Raw genomic sequence first — 20,674 nt, 5'->3', positions numbered from 1 at the left:
AATTTCAAGCTGGAAAACAGTTATATCGGGGGGGGGGGGGGGGGGATGTAGAGTACACAAACAATTAAAGGAATTGGCTCAGTACAACGGCACAAAACAACATCTATTAAGGGAACGCGATCCGTCAGAAATGATGCATCCAAAATACTGAAAACCATGATGTCAGAAAATGCAACAAGTACACCGCCACCACAAGATCTACCAACTCTAGCAAATTTTCTATCACAAAAATGGGGAAGTAAACAAAACGAATGAATATTCAGGATCCAAAGAAAATGACTTTCAAATCTACACCAAATCTAGGTAGTTTCAAGTTGAGTATTAGATGTATTTTGTACTTGCCAATATCCCGAACAAAACTTGCTTCAAAACTACAGATCTACACTTTAGAATCAATCGATTTCTGGAGCAAACGTCAAAACATCCGAGGTGCAACGCATCAATCTCAAATATAATGATGCTGAAAAAGACGTACTTACCCCTTAATCAAGCGTTTTCTCTAACCATAAGATAAGGGCAGCGAAATTATCAATTCAACTGATCATATTATTAATTTGCGACACCTTTAATAAATCGAAATGAGCAAGGAAAAAAGGAAGGAACAATCGTTCTCCGCATCAGACACATATGAGCGCACACATGAAACATCAGTATCACCACATTATTAACTATTTCTTCATTCACTGGTCTTTCCAAGAAAAATTAACGGACGAATGAATAAATTCGCCATGTTGAACGCTACAAACTAAGGCAAAAATATTTGTTTCATTTAAGTGAAAAAAGGCAAAATCCCCGTTTAAGCTTAATGCTTAATTTTCATATTGAAGTAAAAATCTTATGCGAATCATCAAGTAGACTAAGTTTAAAAAAAAATCTATTCAATTCGAAAAACAGGGAAGGGGGAGTGGTTATGGATATTTGCAAATCTCTGGGTAGCAGCCCTACCTATACCCGGCTTCTGAACTTCATTTGTCGGTAGTTTTCCAGTTTAAAGCAGTTTGGAAAGGTGATGACGCATTGGGTGCTTAGCCAATCGCCGCTAAAGTGACAAAGTGTGTGGCTATACCCGAGTTGTTTCGATCTCCTATTGCGCCTCCTTTCTACATTACATAAATATATCTTCTTCAAGAATAGCAAAGTCCAGTGGATGGGGGATATCGTAAAAGATGGCAAGGTTAAGCTCATAGATAGAACTCGGTTCTTCTACGTGTGGTGCCCAATGGGCTGAACTAAGGCCTAGTGGCCCATTGTTGGTCCGCTTGTAGTTGGAGTGACTCAAACCCTGAGGCACACTGACAAAAATGCCACAAGTCGTCAGAGAGGTGTCCCTCTCACCATAGGAATAGTGAGTGTTGTGTTTCCTAGGTGTGTCATCTTTAAATCTTCAAGGTTGCTGCAGATGAACAGAACATGTTTAACGGTTTCATCAGCGGCAGAGGGAGTCCCATTTGTCCTAAATGTTTACTAAACATTTGGCAAGTCATTGCACCAGTCACCAGACTTAGCTGTTTCCTCTCGGGGGCCAGTAGTAGTAGTAATATTTTTTTTTACTAATGCTTAGACAGGCTTTCTTTTAGCATTTGACAGGATTTTCTTTGGCATTAGAGAACTCGGTTCGTCAGCAGTAGCATTCATTTTCGTAATTGTGATTTTTATTTCAGATAATTCATCAATCACTATCCTTCGGAAATTGAATGTTTTCGATAACACTTCAAATACAATCATTCCTAAAATGTATGTGATTGTCACTGAGTTTGACAATTTGATCTCTAAAAAATAATTTATAAAACAATCATCATATTTATGTGTCGATATTCCATAGACGAGTCTCAGTGTAAAGTTGGGGACCCATCGGAAAAGCTGGAATATCTTGAAAAATATACCAGCCCGAAACTTTTCTTCTTCGTATATGTACTGAATATGTAAAATGTAATTCGATTTCGATTAGGTGGTCTTGACGTCATTATACAATTTTACTCTATATAGTTCAATAGATTAGAAAATAAACGTTCATTATCAAGTGATCCGCATTATCAATCTCAATCCTCGAGTCCCTAAGTTTTCACCAACCCAGAACACTTAGAACTTGAGATCAAATTAAGATACAAACCCAACAAACGGGCACAAAATTTTTTTAATGGCACAAATGGGCACAAAATTCCATATCATGTTTATTTGCTGGAATGTTATAGGCGGGTCTCCGGCTTGACGGACCTTCAAAACTCTGTTCTTGCAAGCCGTCCATATTTCACTGCTTCCCGTGGTACGTGAGTTGCTATAGTTGGTCAATATGGCAGGGAATATCATTTGAAGTTTGAATGATTATTCCTACAGGGTGTTTCATGACATATTTTCGATGTATCAGGTTTTTCTGAGACGGGCCTGGTTTGCAGGTTTCAGTGCCGGTTTAAGGTTCTTTGGGGCCCTTGGCGCAGAAGATCTACGGGCCCCTTTAGCATTGACGGATCGCCAACATATCAACAAGAATAAACCAATATATTTTTATGTTCTCATTTGAATGTACAAATAAATATGGAAGAAAAAAATAGCATTTTTATGGAAAATAAATGAAAAATTGAAAATTATGAAAAAGGTATCATTTATTTTTCGCGCCTAGAAATAGTATATTTCGGAAGCCGGAATAATATAATACCTAATGAGAATGAATTCCTTTTTTCACTACTCTTCGCCGTCCAAAAAAGTTTTCATTTGTCCGGCACTTTAAAAATGCACATCCATTCTTCAATGATTGTGAAATTGGCCCAGCACTTTTTTATTTTGAAAATTAAAATTTCTGCTGAATTGGACTTTTACTGATTCGCAGTAAAGAACACGTGAGAAAATGTTGATGCCTTGATGCGGAGTACAGGGATACTGGAGTACGCATACTAGCTGGCATATTTGAGATAAAAGTGCATCTCTTTTGACACGGTTGAATTTGAATCTATTTTTTCTGTTACTGAGATTAAGATGTTATTCTTCTATACTTCAAATCACACATATGGAATATAGAATTACACAGCGTCCAAATCTTGATGACGATCGCCTACCCTGTACCGACTATAGCTACGGATAAGGGCGTGGATGTGGAATATGCAAATTATTATTTCAAAAAATTGTCAGCTATCGAAAGTAATGAAATTTTTGTTAGCCCTAGGCCCTCTCGGCTCCGGATCCCTGGGCGCCCGCCCCAAGCGCCCAGTGGATAAACCGGCACTGGCAGGTTTCGTTTCAATACCATACGATGAGGATTTCCAGGTAACATTCTCGCTATCAATGAATAAAATATACCGTCGGGAATCGTAAATTCTTCAACTATCGTTTGAATGTGCTGTAGCCGCAGTTGAGCTTGGTACACTATGAAACACCCTGGATATATTGAAATATCTTCCTACCCACATGTATAATCAATTTGCTCTCATCAGGGTATATTTTGTACATGTTTCACAAGAAACCCTGAAGATAAAAGAAACAACTGAATTCAGGCAATACAATATGTTGACGAACTTTCCGCTAGGGTATATTTATTTATTTCAATTCGCAATTTATACACTTAATATACTAATTGTTTCTTGATAGAATATGCCAAAAGCAGTTAATCCAGGATTGACAGTGAGACCTATCTGGAATGGCCCTCCTACTGCTAGACCAGCTGCTCCCTCATCAGCTCAAAGGCCTGGACCTCCTCAACATCAACATCCCTTGCAAAGCTATCAACCTCCCACAATAATGCCATCACATTTGCCACCTCCTGTAACGATGCCTACAAGTGTACATATGCAGGTTGGTTACTAATATGTATTTCAAGCATTACATAGCTGTTTGGCGACTTCGTATCATGCCTACCAATATGTATATCAAATTTTTGCTTTTTGATAAAGGGTGTTTCAACTGGCTGCCATTTTGTCAGTTGTCAAGTGATTTGTGTTTAGTTTGGTCTGACATTGCAACATGAATAGACTGACGCCTGATCAACGTTTTCAAATTGTGCAAATTTATTTTGAAAATAATGGTTTTGTTCGAAATGCGTATCGCGCACTACGTCCATTTTACGGTCAACATAATCGTCTATCAGAGCAATTAATTCGACTAACTATGAACTGACTGTTTGGTGTGCTTTATGGGCTGGTGGAATCACTGGTTCGTACTTTTTTAAAAACTATGCTGGCCAGAACGCTACAATCAATGGTGACCGCTTTAGAGCCATGATTACTCACTTTTTCGTTCCTCAATTGAACAACCATGATGTGCAGCACCTGTGGTTTCAACAAGACGGCGCAACATGCCACATAGCTCGTGCCACAATTGGTTTACTGAAGGAGACGTTTGGTAACCGCTTAATTTCACGTTCCGGACCCGTGAATCGGCCAGCAAGATCGTACGATTTAACGCCGCTAGACTATTTTTTGTGGGGATATGTGAAGTCGCTAGTCTACACCGATAAGCCCGAAACGATCGACTACTTGGAGGACAACATTCGCCGCGTTATTGCCGATATACGGCCACAATCAATCGCAATCGATACACGGTACACGTATGTTCTTGCTTAACAAATAAATTTTGAAATTTATAAAGTTTAAAGTATTAAAAATATTGCGAATTATCGTTTCCAAAGTGCTGTTTTGTGCTGGGCACGTAAACAATTTTTCGATTTTCACGAATATTGGACGAGAGCTGTTTTCGTTACTTTTTTATTGTTTGTTTCCCTAGAGGTGAAAATCGCATCCTTTTTCATTGCGCACCTTAGAATCGCACCGAAGATTCCACTGATTCGAGTTGATTTGTTATCCGTACTGCCTCTTAAGCGGGAATCCACTGCGGTTGCTTGGGGAGCACACCACTCTCTCGTTGCATTTCGTTCATGCTGAATAGTCCTATGTTGAATAGTCCTCTTTCTACCTTTTTTGCATTGCCTCATTTAGCCCTGGCCTCCCTGTCTGTGTCGTAATTCAAGGTCTCCCTGATCGGCCACAGCGGAGTGAAAAGTGTGTCCTCTGTTCATTTCCTGTATTGTATATGTTCTAAATTTTTAATTCCACTCATAGTCATTTTATATTATACCTACTAGTTTTGATAAAGATCCGATAATGCCGAACAATGAATCAGAGGAAATTACTATGAAAAAAATCTTACAGGAAATTCGGGATAGTAAGAAGGAGGTTAAAAATTGCATATCCGCATCTGAGGCGAGATTACTTTTGAAAATCCAGGGGTTGAAAAATAGGGGTGAAACTCTCGAAAAGGATAATTCGGTTTTAAAAAGAAGGTTGGAGAGAGCGGAACGCTGGTGTAATAAAAACAATTTTTTTATTCTTGGATTGCAGAGGGAGTCGGAGTTTACTGCTGAGTTCTTTGCGGAGAAATAAACCGCCCTATTATATATATATATATATATATATATATATATATATATATATATATATATATATATATATATATATTAAGGATAATAAATATATATATAGAAGTCTCTATATATATATATAATGGAGATTGGTTGCATGATACTATTGGTCTTAGTGGTATATCAGCTTTGTGGACTTTTAATCCATATATTTTTGGTATTTTGCTATTGTGTGTTAATAGGGTTTTTTCATCTTGTTTTGATATATAGTGTTTCTTTTGCCATTCTTTGACTATTCTGTTGTTCTCCTTCTCCAATGTGATTGTCATGTCTCGTTTAATTTGTTTATATGTTGCATTGTCATCTAATAAATTGTGCATTTTTTCGTTGTATTAATTTTTTGTTATAATAACTATTTTGTTTCCTTTGTCTGCTCTGATGACTTGTAAGTCATTATGGTTTTTCAGAAATGTTTCAGTTTTTTTAAAATTGGACTTGATGATGTTTTGTCTTTGTTTTTTCCCCTTTAGTTGTTTCTGATGAGTATTTAGAGCTTGTGTGATATTAGTACGAATATTCCCAGTCAACCAGATTCAGTCACAGGGAAGTTGTTGGGAATTACCATTTTGGAAATGCGACTTCACAATGTTGATTTGAAAAAAGGCTACCAGCACTTACTGGAGAGTGCTTGATGTCCGCAACATCGCATATCGCGGGTAATTACCCAGTACATCACATAGTAGGTGTAAAAAAAGCACCATAGACAGCAACATTGCGACTTCTCATTTTGGAGGTTTTTGGAACGATTATTTTGACAGAATAAACTACCAAAGTGTATCCTCTATTGAAGTTATATTCATGTGTTCAGTACTTATTAGTTTCTTTCTTTGTTTATTTTCAAAACGAAATGCGCTTGTTCGAATCCCCTCCTCTTTTCAAACCTCATATCCTGAATGTCACGCATGTACATGAAGAATAAGAAAAAGATTAACGAACGAGTACCGTGTAACGCAACGAAAAAAACGGATTTTGAACGAACGTAAGAATAGTTTAAGTTAACGGCGACAATATAGGGTTCTCGAGTGAAGAAATTGCTGTATGGAGTGAACAGCGACTGGTTGCAACCGAAGATCTGGTGCTGATTAGTAGCCGACAAGTAGTAAGTGACACTTTATCCAATTTGTCCTTATACATTTTTTCCGTCTACTATATGAATCAGTGCATTTCGATTACTTGAGACCTTTTGTCGCAAACATTGGTAGCAGAGCGTGGTTGTTTTTTTATTTGTCATTATCAAGAGAAACGGATTTAGTTCATTCATTTTGAAAAATTCACCGAACGGCGAACGTTTGATTTAATGTTCAGGGGATATTCACGGGTTTAGGACTGAATAACAGTTCCTGAAGGTTATGAGTTGGTCTCACTGGATGTTGTGTCATTATTCACGAACATACCTAAAGAGCTCGTAAACTCCATCATAAATAAAAAATGGCAGTACATTTCTGCATATACAGAGATTGATAAACAATTTTTCCTCAGAATCGTCAACTTTATATTCAACTCAAGCTACTTTATGTTTGATGGTGTATTTTATGAGCAAAAGGATGGGTCCACCATGGGTAATCCGGCGGGTCCGTCTTTAGCGAATCTAGTGATGACCGAGATCATCTTTGAATGTTTGAAAAACATGAAATTTGTCGTAACCATCCTTAAACTTTACGTGGATGATACTTTTTTGATTATTCCATCTGACAGCGTAGATTACCTATTAGAAACTTTCAATGCATACCATCCTCGCATACAGTTCACTATAGAACGTGAAAAAGACAATGAATTATCGTTCTTAGATGTCAGGGTAAGAAGGAGAGCAGACGGAACGTTGAGTACACGGTGGTGCATGAAACCTACCAGCTCTGGAAGACTGTTGAATTATAGATCAGACACATGCAGAAAATATAAAATTTCCGTCATAAAAAATTTGCTACACAGGGGTATCAATCTGAGCAGCAGTGAATTTCACCATGAAAATTTGAAAGAAATAAAACAAATATTGAAAGTGAATGCTTATCCCTCTCTTCTGGTTAATAGAATCATCAACGAGTACAAGCCTCCACCGAGCAGACACCAATTGGGCGAAACAAAGGAGACACGCAGTTATTTTAGGTTTCCTTTCGTGCCAAAATTGTCTTTCAAGATATCTAACTCGATCCGTAGGGTGTCCACAAATTCCAGGCTGGCATTTTACAATCTAAGGAGTGTCAGATCTCTCTTTTCCAAGTTGAAAGACAGAGCTGGGACTCTTGATCGTTCTAATGTGGTGTACAAGATTCCCTGCGCAGGTTGTAATAGATGCTATATAGGACAGACGAAACAGTTGCTCTCAAGTAGGGTCAGACAACATAAAAATGATTGCCATGAGAAGTTCAGAGATAAAGAAGGTAAAACAGCACTGGCTTTGCACTCTTTCAGTACAGGACACCAATTCGACTTCCAGCAGATTTCAGTTTTGGATGGGGAGAAAAACTGGATGAAAAGAAATTTAAGCGAGATGATACATATTAATTTGCACGATACCGTCAATCATAGGAGTGATACTCAGGGATTACACCAATCTTATAATAATTTGATTTCCTTGTTCAGACAATTCAAGTGCCGTTAAGATGAACTACTGTTTAGTAGTTGTTTTTGATTGATCGTTTGTGCGTCAGATGCGTGACATTGTATCTACCGTCATCCGTGTGTTATTGTTTTTCTTGCGCTGTGTTATCCTAGATGCTATGTGTCAGAGTTCTTAGGATTGTTTTATTAATTGACTGTTGTTTTGAGTAAAGGTAGTTCACTTCTAATTCCTGCACATACTATGATTTTTATGTATATTTTAAACAACTAACAAAACTAGGTAAGATGCAGCTTTAATAATTTGTTTGTGTTCTTGTTTCTATTATTCCTGTCTCAATTTTTAGTCTTGAGAAAGTCGAAATATATCGACGAAACGTCGACTTTGTTTTAAGAAAGTTGTTATTATTCAGTCCTAAACCCGTGAATATCCCCTGAACATTATAATGGAAGGACGTGAAATACGAGTTTGATTTAATTGCCAACATTCAGGAAACATTGAAATATATTATTTTTAATTATTATAATTGTTACAACGATAGATCTCCATATTCACGGCTTTGGTATTTTTAGGCTCATTGTATTATTCACGATATTCCATTTTACTACTCATTAAATTATCTGTCCATAACTCTTTCATAAAAAACATTCAACATGGCCTCCGCTAGCGAAGAGGATAAAAATTTGTTTAGAAAACTAACTGGCTATAAGGAACGTTTTTGGCGTCAATTACAGGATTGTTATGAGTTGACAAATCAATTACCCCAGAAGCTATAATAACTCAATTCAAGTTAAGAGTGTCTCAAATCGATAAGGTGAGAGAAAAATTCGTTGCAACTCTTGATAATCTTCAGATGTTATCAGGTAAACATAAAGAATTTTTTACCGATGTCATTCAGTTGGAATCAAATTTCGATGAAGTTTATTTCGAAATATTAGCATGCGCCGGAAAATACAGTGAGCCGGTCAGTGACCCTCAATCAGCTGTTAGTCCGCATATGAAAAAGGAATTATCTTTACGCGATATAAACATAACCAAATTTGATGGAAGTCCCGAAAAATTTCCAGCATTCAGGGCCATGTACGATGCCTTGGTACACAATACCAATTATTCTGATATCGAAAAATTTACCGTGTTAATTAATCACTTGGAGGTTCGGCGTTGAAGTTCGCGCAGACCATTCGCTTTTCACCGGAAAATTATATTGTTGTTTATAATCAATTAATACAACGTTATACGAATAAACGCATTATCGCGAATCATTATTTGCGAACAATATTTGGATTGAAACCTTTACGTAATGATAGTTTCGAGGGAATATCAGAATTATGTGAGATTTTACAAACGAACGTAACGGCATTAGGCGATATGAAAATACCGAATTTGACTGACTATATATTTGTTCAGTTTACTTTACCATTATTGGATAATAAATCCAAAGAGGAATTTGAGAAGAAATTTTTAGATACAGAATTTCCATCTTTTGACAACCTGATAGAATTTTTACGAAGTAAATGCTCGGTTTCGCAATTGGTAGGCGAAAGTTTAAAATTGGATATGCAGATGAATAAACATAATGTTGATTTTAAAATGAATTACTCGAAAAATCAAGGATCAGCCGGTGCTTACAGAAAGAAAGTATCGATTTTGTCTCAAGAAGTCGATACAAATTTAATTCAGGGAAAAAGTAAATTTTGTCTTTGTTGTACCGGGGGCGATTTACCCAATGTTCTAAATTCCTTTTACTGTCACCAAGAGAACGTCATGAATTTGTAAGAAATAATAATTTGTGCTATGCTTGTTTATATCCCCATCGAATATCAAATTGCAGAATGAAAATCAATTGTAAATTTTGTTCTAGTACTCGACATAATAGCTTACTCATGATAAAGAATATAAAAATAAAATAGATAAAGAGGATTTTTATGGACCGCATTTGCAACCTTCGAGTTCAGTTGCTCTTTCTTCTTTGGAATCGAAAAAACCTGATACTTTGTTAGCTACGGCAAGAGTATTCATTAAAGGAAAACTGGGTGAACTGTATCCATGTCGAGTAGTTTTGGACAAACGAATTTTATTACTGAGAGAATGGCCAACTGTTTAGGCAAAAAACGTAAAACATGTATTTATGAATTGTCCGGAATTAAAGAAACGAGAGGTGTGAAACCGCGTGGAGCATTAAATTGTGAAATAGTTTCTATGAACGAATCTGATTTTGTATATAATTTTGAACCAATTGTTCTATCTCGAATTTGTTCAAATTTACCGATAACAAATATGTCTGGTGATGTGGGAAGCCAGTTCCAGTCATTTCAATTAGCAGATCCGGAATTTTATATTTCATCTTCTGTTGATATTTTGTTAGGAATTCAAGCGCTATTAGATTTAACGCCGACGGTTCCATCAATAATTCGGGGGAATCCGAGCGCTTATTTAACATCACTAGGTTGGGTGATTTTAGGAAATGTATCACCATCGGTTGTTTCGGTTGATCGGATGATTTCTTGCATTTCAATTGAGAATGAGCCGTCACTTAACGAAATTTTGCGTGCATTTTGGGAATCAGAGGAAGTAAGTTTACCGAAGCCTATTTCACCGGAAGATCAATTTTGTGAATCGCATTATAAGGAAAATACTCGGCGAAATGCAAACGGTCAGTATGTTGTAAGTTTTCCATTTCGGAACGGAAATGTAAAGTTAGGTTCTAACAGGGAAATTGCTCTAAATAGATTTTACAAATTGGAATCAAGATTTAAAAAAGATCCTAACTATCACAAGAAATACGCGGAAAATATAAGAGATTTTATTGATCAGGGACATCTTATTCCAGCTACTGAAAAATCTTCATATATTATGACTCATCATGGAGTCGTTAAACGAACGTCTGATGACATTAAAATTAGAGTGGTTTTCAATCCAACCGAACGTGATGAAAATGGAGTTTCTTTAAACGATATTCTATTGTCGGGACCCAAGTTACATCAGGATATTTCTGTTGTTATAACTCGTTTTAGACTACAACCGGTAGCATTGACTTGTGACATCTGTCAGATGTGTAGCGGTGGATCCATTAGATAGAAAATATTTACACATTTTTTGGCGATTTAATTCTAACGAACCGATAATGGAGTTGGAACATACGAGGGTGGTTTTTGGTGTCACAACATCACCGTTTCTTGCAAATCGTACTTTGAAAGAACTCGTGAAGGACGAGGGCGCGAAGTATCCTTTGGCAGCTAGAGCTTTGAATGAGCAAACTTTTGTAGACGATATTTTGACCGGTGCTAAATCGAAATTTGAAGCTCTTGAACTCAAAAACCAGCTAATTGATTTGATGAAGGCCGGTGGATTCAATTTAGGAAAGTGGGCATCTTCTAATAAGGATGTTGTGGGGGATTTAACGGAATGGCTGGAATTACCGATCGGAAATAGTAAGTCAATAACGAAGGTTCTCGGAATGTTTTGGGACAAAGCGGAAGATACGTTTCAATATAAAGTCAATGATGTAAACGAACCAGCAACGAAACGAGGAATATTATCTAGGGTGGCTCGAACCTATGATATAAATGGTTATTTAAGCCCATTTACTTTCTTATTGAAATCGATGATACAGAAGTTGTGGTTGTTAAAGATTGACTGGGATGATCCACTTCCGGATGATCTACATGAGATGTGGGTTTTAATAAAGTCTCAGTTATTATTGCTCGAGGAAATAAAGTTTCCTAGGTATATGTGTGGTGCTGAAATATCTCCTTGTATGTTAATAGGCTTTTCGGATGCCAGTATTATGGGAATGGCTGCAGTTATTTATTTGAGGGTCAAATCAGAGGGGAATTATATGGTACATTTAGTGGCCTCCAAAACACGTGTAGCACCTTTGAAAACTTTAACAATTCCCAAGTTAGAACTGGGAGCTGCTTGTCTTTTGTCGAGGTTAATGAACGCTACTATTGAGGCTCTTAAGTCGTTCATAAATTTAACCGACATATTTTGTTTTGTGGATTCTAGTACAGTTTTGGGTTGGCTCAAAACTCCGCCTTATAAATTGAAAACCTTTATTTCCAATAGGGTTGTGCAAATACACGAAAACGTTCGCTGGTCTTACGTGTCGGGAAAATTCAACCCTGCGGATCCTGCTAGTAGGGGCCTAACCCCGAAAGAATTAAAAAATTGTGATCTTTGGTGGAAAGGTCCTAGCTTTCTTTTTGAACATGAAACTAAGTGGAAATTCGAGTATGAAGTTCCATCGAAATTACCTGAGATCAGTATAGTTTCAAATGTTTCAACGATGGCGAAAAGGATTGAGGATAGTGAGCTTGTTAAAATTTTGGATAAATTCTCATCACTTACAAAAGTTAAACGGGTTTTTGCATACATTTTGAGATTTTGTATAAACTGCAGAAAACGAAAGGAATGTTCAATACAACAAAAATTATGCGGTCCTTTGACTGCTAACGAATGTGAAAACGGTTTACTTGTTGTTTATTATATTTAATAATACACTTGCAGAGTTTATAATCGTTTATTCGAAAGGAAAAAGAAACAGTAAACTGTGAACGCAACGACGAGTTAAACTGAACTGACTGCTGACAGAATGAGAAGCACAGATACATAAATCTGAAGTAGCATGCTGCGCATGTCACACATAGAATATATGAGCTTTCGGTGTACATTTACAACACCCCCACTCAACGAAAGTTCACATCCTCGCTACTAACTCAAGTACTTAAGTCTAAATAACCCAGGAACTTAGTGTTTTTTACATTTTGCAATGGCTTAGTTAGTATATCAGCCACCATTTCTTCAGTGGACAAATATTTCAAACTGATTTTATTTTCCAAAACTGCATCTCTCAAAAAATGGTATCTGATATCTATGTGCTTCGATCTGTCATGGAAAACTGGATTGTTTGCCAACTTTTGGGCACTCTGATTATCATTATAAATCTCAATACAATCCAATCTTCCAGTGAGCTCAAATAAAAGATTTCTCAGATAAATAGCTTCCTTTGCGGCATCACTTAGAGCCATATACTCAACTTCGGTTGTTGACAAAGCAACTGTCCGCTGTTTACAACTTTTCCACGATATAGATCCACCACAAAACTTAAAAACATATCCTGAAAAAGATTTCCTATCTAGCCTGTCTGATCCCCAATCAGCATCAGCAAAGCCAACTATACTAGAGTTATCATTACAAAATTTCATGGAATAATTCTTTGTTCCTTTTAAATACCTCAAGACACGTTTTGCATACTGCCAGTGCAGTCTTGTGTAACAATTATTGTATTGACTTAATGAGCTCACTGCATGTGCAATATCAGGTCGTGTCATCAATGCCAAATACATGAGGCTTCCTATAAGTTCCTGATAGGGAATTTCTAGACTACAAGTTTCTTCCCCTTCAATAACATTGAGTTTAACATTGATTTCTAAAGGGGTACACGCAGTTTTACAGTCAATCATATTAAACTTAATCAACAGATCATTTATATATTGCTCCTGATCAATAGTTATGCTACTTTTATCTCGATTGATTCTCAAGCCCAAGCAGTGTTTGGCTTCTCCAAGATTTTTATTTTAAATTTAGAGCTTAAATGACTTTCCAAAAATTTTGTCTCTTTCGTGTCTGCCGAAAAAACAAAAAATCATCAACATAAAGAGCAACAATCGATAATTTGCCTTGATTATTTTTAACGTACAAACACGGCTCAAATTTAGATTTTCTATAGCCTATATCTGATAACACTTCATCAACTCTTTCATTCCATGCACGACTTGACTGCTTCAAGCCGTACACAGCCTTTTTTAACTTGAAAACTTTGTTTTTGCTTTGATCAGAAACAAAGCCTTCGGGTTGATGCATAAAAACATTTTCCCTCAAAATGCCATTTAGAAATGCGGTTTTTACGTCTAAATGCAGAATCCTTAAATCTAATTTTACAGCTAATCCTATCAATAGTCTCAGAGTGGAATGTCTCACTACCGGAGCAAAGGTTTCACTATAGTCAATACCTTCTCTTTGAGTGTAACCTTTAGCTACTTACTTGTTTTCATTTTCACTCCCGCACTTCACTTTGAAAACCCACTTACACTGAACTATGGTGGCCGCCTCAGGTGGATCTACAAGTTCCCATGTTTCATTCTCGTAGAAGGACTCAATCTCCTCCTCCATGGCACGCTTCCACTCCTGCCGGTCTGCACTGGAGAGCACAGAACACAAATAATAAGGAGAGTGCCTCTGCTACTGACTTTGGGACTTGTTGCATATTCGGTGAAGGGGCACCATTGAAGTAGGTGACATAATCATCAAATGCCTTGTTCTTAGCATTCCTTTGCGACCGCCTTGGAACCTGTGTCGTGTTTGGTGGACTAATTTGAATATCTGGAACGTAGTCATTATCTGAAAACTCATTATTGATTAATTCATCAGAACTTAAAGACAATGGTTCACTTTCATCCCCCACTGAATCCAGATCTTCCTCTGGATCTTCAGTAAGAGATACTACAGGTGGTTTTTCAAAAACCGTCACATCACGACTTGTGATAACATTCTTCGTACTAGGGTTGAAGCACCTATAGCCCTTTGTAGTTTCATCATAGCCCACTAGAATATGCTTTGTTGATTTTTGATCCCACTTCTTTCTGTTGGCCTTTGGCACATGCACCATGACTGTACTTCCATATACACGAAGGTGACTGACATCGGGTTTTCTACCAGTCCACATTTCGTATGGTGTCTTCTCTGTCTTCGAGCATGCTGAACGATTCCTCAAATAGCAAGCTGTTTTGCAAGCTTCGGCCCATAAAGTCTTACTCAGTCCTTCCTCAAACAGTAAGCACCTTGCCTTCTCGACCAGTGTTCGATTTATTCGTTCAGCCATTCCGTTTTGCTGAGGTGTGTGGCTGTTCGATGTTTGGTGTACAATTCCAGCTTTCTTTAAAAACATGTTGAATTCTCGATTGCAAAACTCTCCTCCATTATCACTCCTCAGAACTTTGATTTTAGTGTCAAGTTGATTCTCAGCTAGGTTTTTAAATTCTAAGAATTTATCATATGCTTCATCTTAGTGAAAGTGATGAAATATTTAGCTCCACCTAATGATGTGCTTTCCATTGGGCCGCATATGTCACCGTGGATTATTTCCAGAAGTTTTTCTGCTCGACTGCCTTCTTTTGGAAATGGTAAACGAGCTTGTTTACCCTTGCAGCATACCTCGCAATTTCCAATGTTTTTCTCTTGGTACACAAGGCCATCTACCAACTTCGATGTTTTCTTCAAATATAAATCGTTGATGTGGCCCAAACGTTGATGCCAAGTATTCTTGGTAACTGCTTGATAGCACACTGGCTTCTCTTCATGCACGTTCAATTTGTACACATTGTTGCACAAGCTAGCAGTTGCCACTAAAATATTATGGCGATTGTAAATGTCACAACCATTTTCACTGAATGATACCTTATTTCCATTTTTGATTAGCTGACAAACAAAAAGTAAATTTGTTGTCAATCCTGGAACATATTGAACATTTTCTAAAATTATGCGATGGTTTTTGTCAGTTACTGTTCTGATCTCGACATCACCTGCACAGTCAACCTTAATTGTGGATTTGTTCGCAACAACTATCTCTGATAAATCAGGATTTCTTGTGTTCATTAACCATTGTTTAGATGCTGTTAAGTGAACACTGGCTCTACTATCCACGTACCAATCTGTCTCTTTGAAATTACCAGTTGTGAATACAGCACTAAAACCTCCTTCAGATCCAGATTTGTTTGGACATTTAGACATATAATGTCCGCTTTTTTTGCACTTGAAACAAATAATATTATTAAGTTGAGTAGTGGAATTAATGTCTGAGAATTGAATATCAATGAATATATTAACGGCATGCAGACAATTAGGGAATCCAGACCACGTGACTTTCAACTGTCAAATATGGCGCTTGGTTGGCAAGCAGAGATTTTTGTTTCACTTAAATTTCTTATAAAAATGGTGAATACCATTATAGATAATGTATATACACTAAGGTCACGTTCTTATTCATTCAATATATAATTTAGAAAATGTTTTGTTTGCCTTGCATGAATTGAAATTCAATAATTATGGGTTTCGTGAGTTCAGAGCATAACATCATTGGTGCTTTTTCACCTAATTCTCTTCGCTGTTTTTGTTACAAAACTTGTGTGGATCCTTTTCATTATGTAGGACCTTTTGTCAAATAATCAAAATATTATTCTCTATAATTTCTTCATTGAATTAACCATTTTGGTGTAAGTATCGTTCGATTTGATTAATGGAAATAAATCATGCAAACTTGTTTGCACTGCATTCATTAATTACTGAAGTACAATAAAATTTATATATCTGTGTATATGTTTTTACTATAGTAAATAAATGCAGATCAACACAATTGACTTTCTCTCAAATATTTTTATTATTCAAACATACGTCAATTTTACTAATGTGAGTAACATTTGATTGTTAGGACTCAGTACTGTTGTTGATGTTGATGAAATGTGAGGTTCTTTTTCTGGAAAAATAGCTGCTTTGATGAATTTATGATCGAACCCACAATAATACTTCCACAAAAATACATTATTGATATTGTCCATTAGTCACCGAGGAGTGTTTTCAACTTTCTTTTCTAAGTCTTCTATTTTTCTGGTGGCAAAGTTGAACTGCTCAACTTGTGTACTTAACATGGTCATTGTCAAGTCTGTTTATTTAGCACAGCCTCTCAATCTGCTCTGCCCTGCTTGCTCTGTATCACCCAGATCACTTCCTTCGTTACACTAAGAAATGAACAGAAAATTTTACATATTTTTAGTAAGTTAAACCTTTATAAAAACGTATTCGAAAGAAATCACTGTATATTCAGTTTCACTTATAGGTATATGAATACAGACACATAGATATTCTTCTTAGGTACCTACCCGTTATGAAATGTCTGCTACATACTCCTTGGTTTCTAATAATTGCTTCAGTTAGATCTTCTCTCTTGAGCTGCTAACCACATATCCCTTCTTCGTTAATATGTAGGTAATGCACAGATTTTGTCACAGTAGGTATACGAAAAAATCCTTATGGTACCGATCTGCACGACTTCCACAATTAACCATAATACTTGTTACAGGCATTTTTCTTTCGGAATAAAACTTAGTTCTCACTATTCACTATATGTATCAAAAAAACTAAACGATATTTAACACCAATCCATGTCAATTATTGAGAAAAAGCTTCCAAAAGTTCCAAATTACGAAAGGTAAGCAAACGTTGTTTGCCAACCGACCGCCATATTGAAATATTTTGACAGGTGAATGGATTGCCTAATTATTGAATTCTGAAAAAGTACACCTCCGGGCAGGATTCGAACCCGCGCCCCTCTTGATTACCGGTCAAGTGCTCTACCCAACTATAGTCTATCCAAATCCGAGAGGCCAGCGTAAACAAACTGACTAACGCGTGATCTTATTTGAGGTACTCCTGTTATTGGTCAAAGCTTCAGGAACGCCATGTTTGCAGGTGGGAGTAATGCAGAACCGCATTACGTTTGATTCATTGATTGTATGCAAATTGTAGTGCAGAACTGCAGAGGTCATTCATTGCTTTTTCTCTCGTAAATTGGTTTATAGTTGTAGCAAGTTATTCAAGTTACAAGCATTTAAGATAATGTCAAGTACTGATACTGCTGAGGAATCGCGTGTTGACTTAAGTTCTCCAAAAAAGAGACGTCTGAAACGACACTTCAGTGCCGAGATAAAAGAAATGATTTTGAATACACATAAAATTGAGATTATTCAAAATGCAGGAATGTGTTTAAAGGACGTAGAACTCCGAGTTGCTGAGAGACTTGGCATTGGAGCTCGAAGTGTTAGGAGAATTATTTCCGAATACATAAATTCTGGTGTTCTATCACAGCCGGCAACAAATCAAAATCGGACTACCGAATGGGAGTCCTTATCAGATTTCGATGAAAATGTAATACGGCGAAAAGTTCGCGAGTTTTTCTTCAGAAATGAACACCCGACTATAGAGAAAGCATTAAAAATAGTTAATAAAGACTCGAACTTGGCAAATTTTAAGAATAATAATAAAATTCTCTATAATTTTGAAAAAACTTAATTTCAAATAAGGACGTCGCCAACGCAACAGTTTTTTAATGGACCGTGACGACATTAAATGTTGGAGAAGAAACTATCTCACGAAAATAAGGGCCTTCCGTGATGAAAACAGGAAGATTTACTACTTGGATGAAACTTGGGTAAATGCCGGTCATACTAAATCCAAAGTGTGGACCGATGAAACAGTTACATCTTCTCGGCAAGCGTTACTTGCTGGACTATCTACTGGATTAAAAAATCCGTCTGGTAAGGTCTTGAATTTTGAGTTTAACCCTCGTTTAACCCTCGCTTTCATAAAGCTTGATCAGAGAATTAACGATCGATTGACGGATGAACGTCAATTAGTTTTCCGTCGATAAGTTGGTCATAAGCATTCTGAATATCATTCTTGCACCAAATAATTATCTATACACGCCCATTTAATGATTCTCAACTGCTACTCCTCCAATATATTCGGAAATATGAAAGTTTCAATGATTTCCTTCGGGAAATCGATGCCACATCGTTGATCGAGCAATCAAAGTTTTGTGAAACTTGATGTAAGTACCTTTTTGGTGGAAAACAATTTCAACATTCTTTTTCAAATGAAGTGAATATATTTTTCCAGGCAAAGGGCAAAGAATTATAGTGTGTCTTATTGGCAGTGACACTGGTTTTTCAACTGGAGGACTCTGGACTTCCAATCCAAAAAAACTGGTGACTACCATGAAGAAATGGATGGTCAGTCCGAAAAGTGGTTCGAGGGTATACTTCCTAAATTGGAGGAAAATTCTATAGTAGTTTTAGATAATGCTCCTTACCATTCAAGGAAAATGGAAAACATTCCTAATTCACAATTCAGAAAGAGTGATATCCAACAATGGTTGAGGGAGAAAAATATTGATTTCACCCCTGACTTCATAAAAGCGCAATTGTTGCAGATAGTCAGGCAGAACAAAGAAAACTTTGAAAAATACATCGTGGATGAAACCGCAAAGGCCCAAAATATTACTGTACTTAGATTACCGCCCTACCACTGCGAACTGAATCCTATTGAGTTGATTTGGGCCGATGTTAAGAATTTTGTGGCAGATAAAAACACCACATTTAAAAATCCAAGTCCAAAATCTTTTTCAAGAGGCTCTCTCACGGGTTACTTCCGAAAGATGGAGAAAGTGCGTAGAACATGTCAAACAAAAAGTTGAGGTAGACATGTGGAAACTGGATAATATTATGGATGATATAACAGCAGTCATCGTCAACTTAAAAAAAAGTTCTGCATCTTCTGACGACACTACGGGCTAGTCACTTTTACAAAAAAATATTGTTACACATTTATATACATATACTGCATTCAAATTTATTTTAGCAGTCGGTTGGCCATGAAATAATTTTCTCAAGTTTTTGTAACTAGAACGAAGTTAGGTTGGTACTCATGAAATGTCGTTAATGTCATAACGCCGTTGCCACAACTAATATCAATTTTTATTACGAAAATGCCGAAAGTGATAGAAAAATGAGACAGGGTTTCAGGAAGTGCTATTTAGAATTCAGGTCCGCTCATTCAAATAGTTATACCCTTATATTCTAAAATCCACAATAAGTCAGACGCTAGCGAACATATTCAATGTAAGAGAATTTATATAATGTTTCATCTGAATCTAAACGACTTATATTTCAGCTGGATATTTCCACAATCAGAAAGATTGTGAATGAAGAGGATGACAAAGAATTTCCTTCTATTGGGAGACCTAAAAAAGTGGTGGCATTGGAGAATTGTTTGAGTGAATAAATGCGAAAAGTTTACTACAGGATTTTCGATAAATGTCATCGGAGAATAAGTTCCCTAAAATGGATTTTTCTATTTTTCATTTGACTTGTGCTATACAATGTTAATGTCTTAAGGTACTAATAAATACCTAATTATTATTATTACATCAATTTATTAAGATGAATAGCCACAAATACGCGAAAGTTGCCCTGTTACTTGTTTATTTATGTGAAATTTTTGTTCAACGGTGAAGTTGCATCTTAACTTGAAACTTCCTCCAATTCCTTCTACTTATATTGATGCAAGATGATTTCTGTTGAAGAATTTAACATTCTTGTAATTATCTGTTAATTACTTCGGGAGATACCCATTTCCAACCACTGCATCATATGCATTTCATCTTCGGATTAATATTTTTGAAATCTACAAATGATGTAAGCCAAAGAAGAGAACGAACATTAACTCTCCTCAAGCTAGTGCATATTATGGTATTATACTGATCTCTTGTATTTTCCATGCAAATAACTGGATTTGGTATGTTCGTCACATATTTTCCGAAGAGATTCGACATTGTGATAAAATACGTAATAACAGAAACTTTTACGTAGAACGGGCAACATAGCCTTGATTTAAAACCCAAAAATGTTTTGACAAGCGTCATAACCCCACATTTTTCTACTATACAGAGTGAAATGTGTCAAATTTCCATGGCCAACCGACTGCTAAAATAAAATTGAATGAAGTATAGTATGTATTAAAGTGGGAACTTTAGATTAATTATTGTTCATTACTGAGACTCGTAGATAAGCATACGTATTTTTCACCGGAACTGGAACACT

General features: G+C 36.5%; 1 protein-coding gene and 1 long non-coding RNA gene across 4 annotated transcripts in view; one reads left to right on the top strand and one right to left on the bottom strand.

Moving 5' to 3' along the window:
* The window catches only part of LOC123311559 (YTH domain-containing family protein 2), a 201,279-nt gene that overhangs the window by 110,404 nt on the left and 70,201 nt on the right, over window positions 1-20,674 (top strand). For all 3 annotated transcript variants that reach the window (XM_044895598.1, XM_044895599.1, XM_044895597.1), the window contains one exon: window positions 3,580-3,783. In XM_044895598.1, coding sequence (XP_044751533.1) covers window positions 3,580-3,783 — 204 coding nt within the window. The remainder of the gene's footprint in view (window positions 1-3,579; window positions 3,784-20,674) is intronic.
* Window positions 16,380-17,286, bottom strand: LOC123311564. Its single transcript, XR_006537501.1, has 2 exons — window positions 16,898-17,286; window positions 16,380-16,756 (listed from the first exon to the last, which is right to left on the bottom strand). It is a non-coding gene; the product is annotated as an uncharacterized LOC123311564 (long non-coding RNA).

Source organism: Coccinella septempunctata, chromosome 4, assembly GCF_907165205.1.
Source record: "Coccinella septempunctata chromosome 4, icCocSept1.1, whole genome shotgun sequence".
NCBI lineage: Eukaryota > Metazoa > Arthropoda > Insecta > Coleoptera > Coccinellidae > Coccinella > Coccinella septempunctata.
Note: the sequence above shows the minus strand (reverse complement) of the source record. Positions and strands in the feature narration are given on the sequence as shown.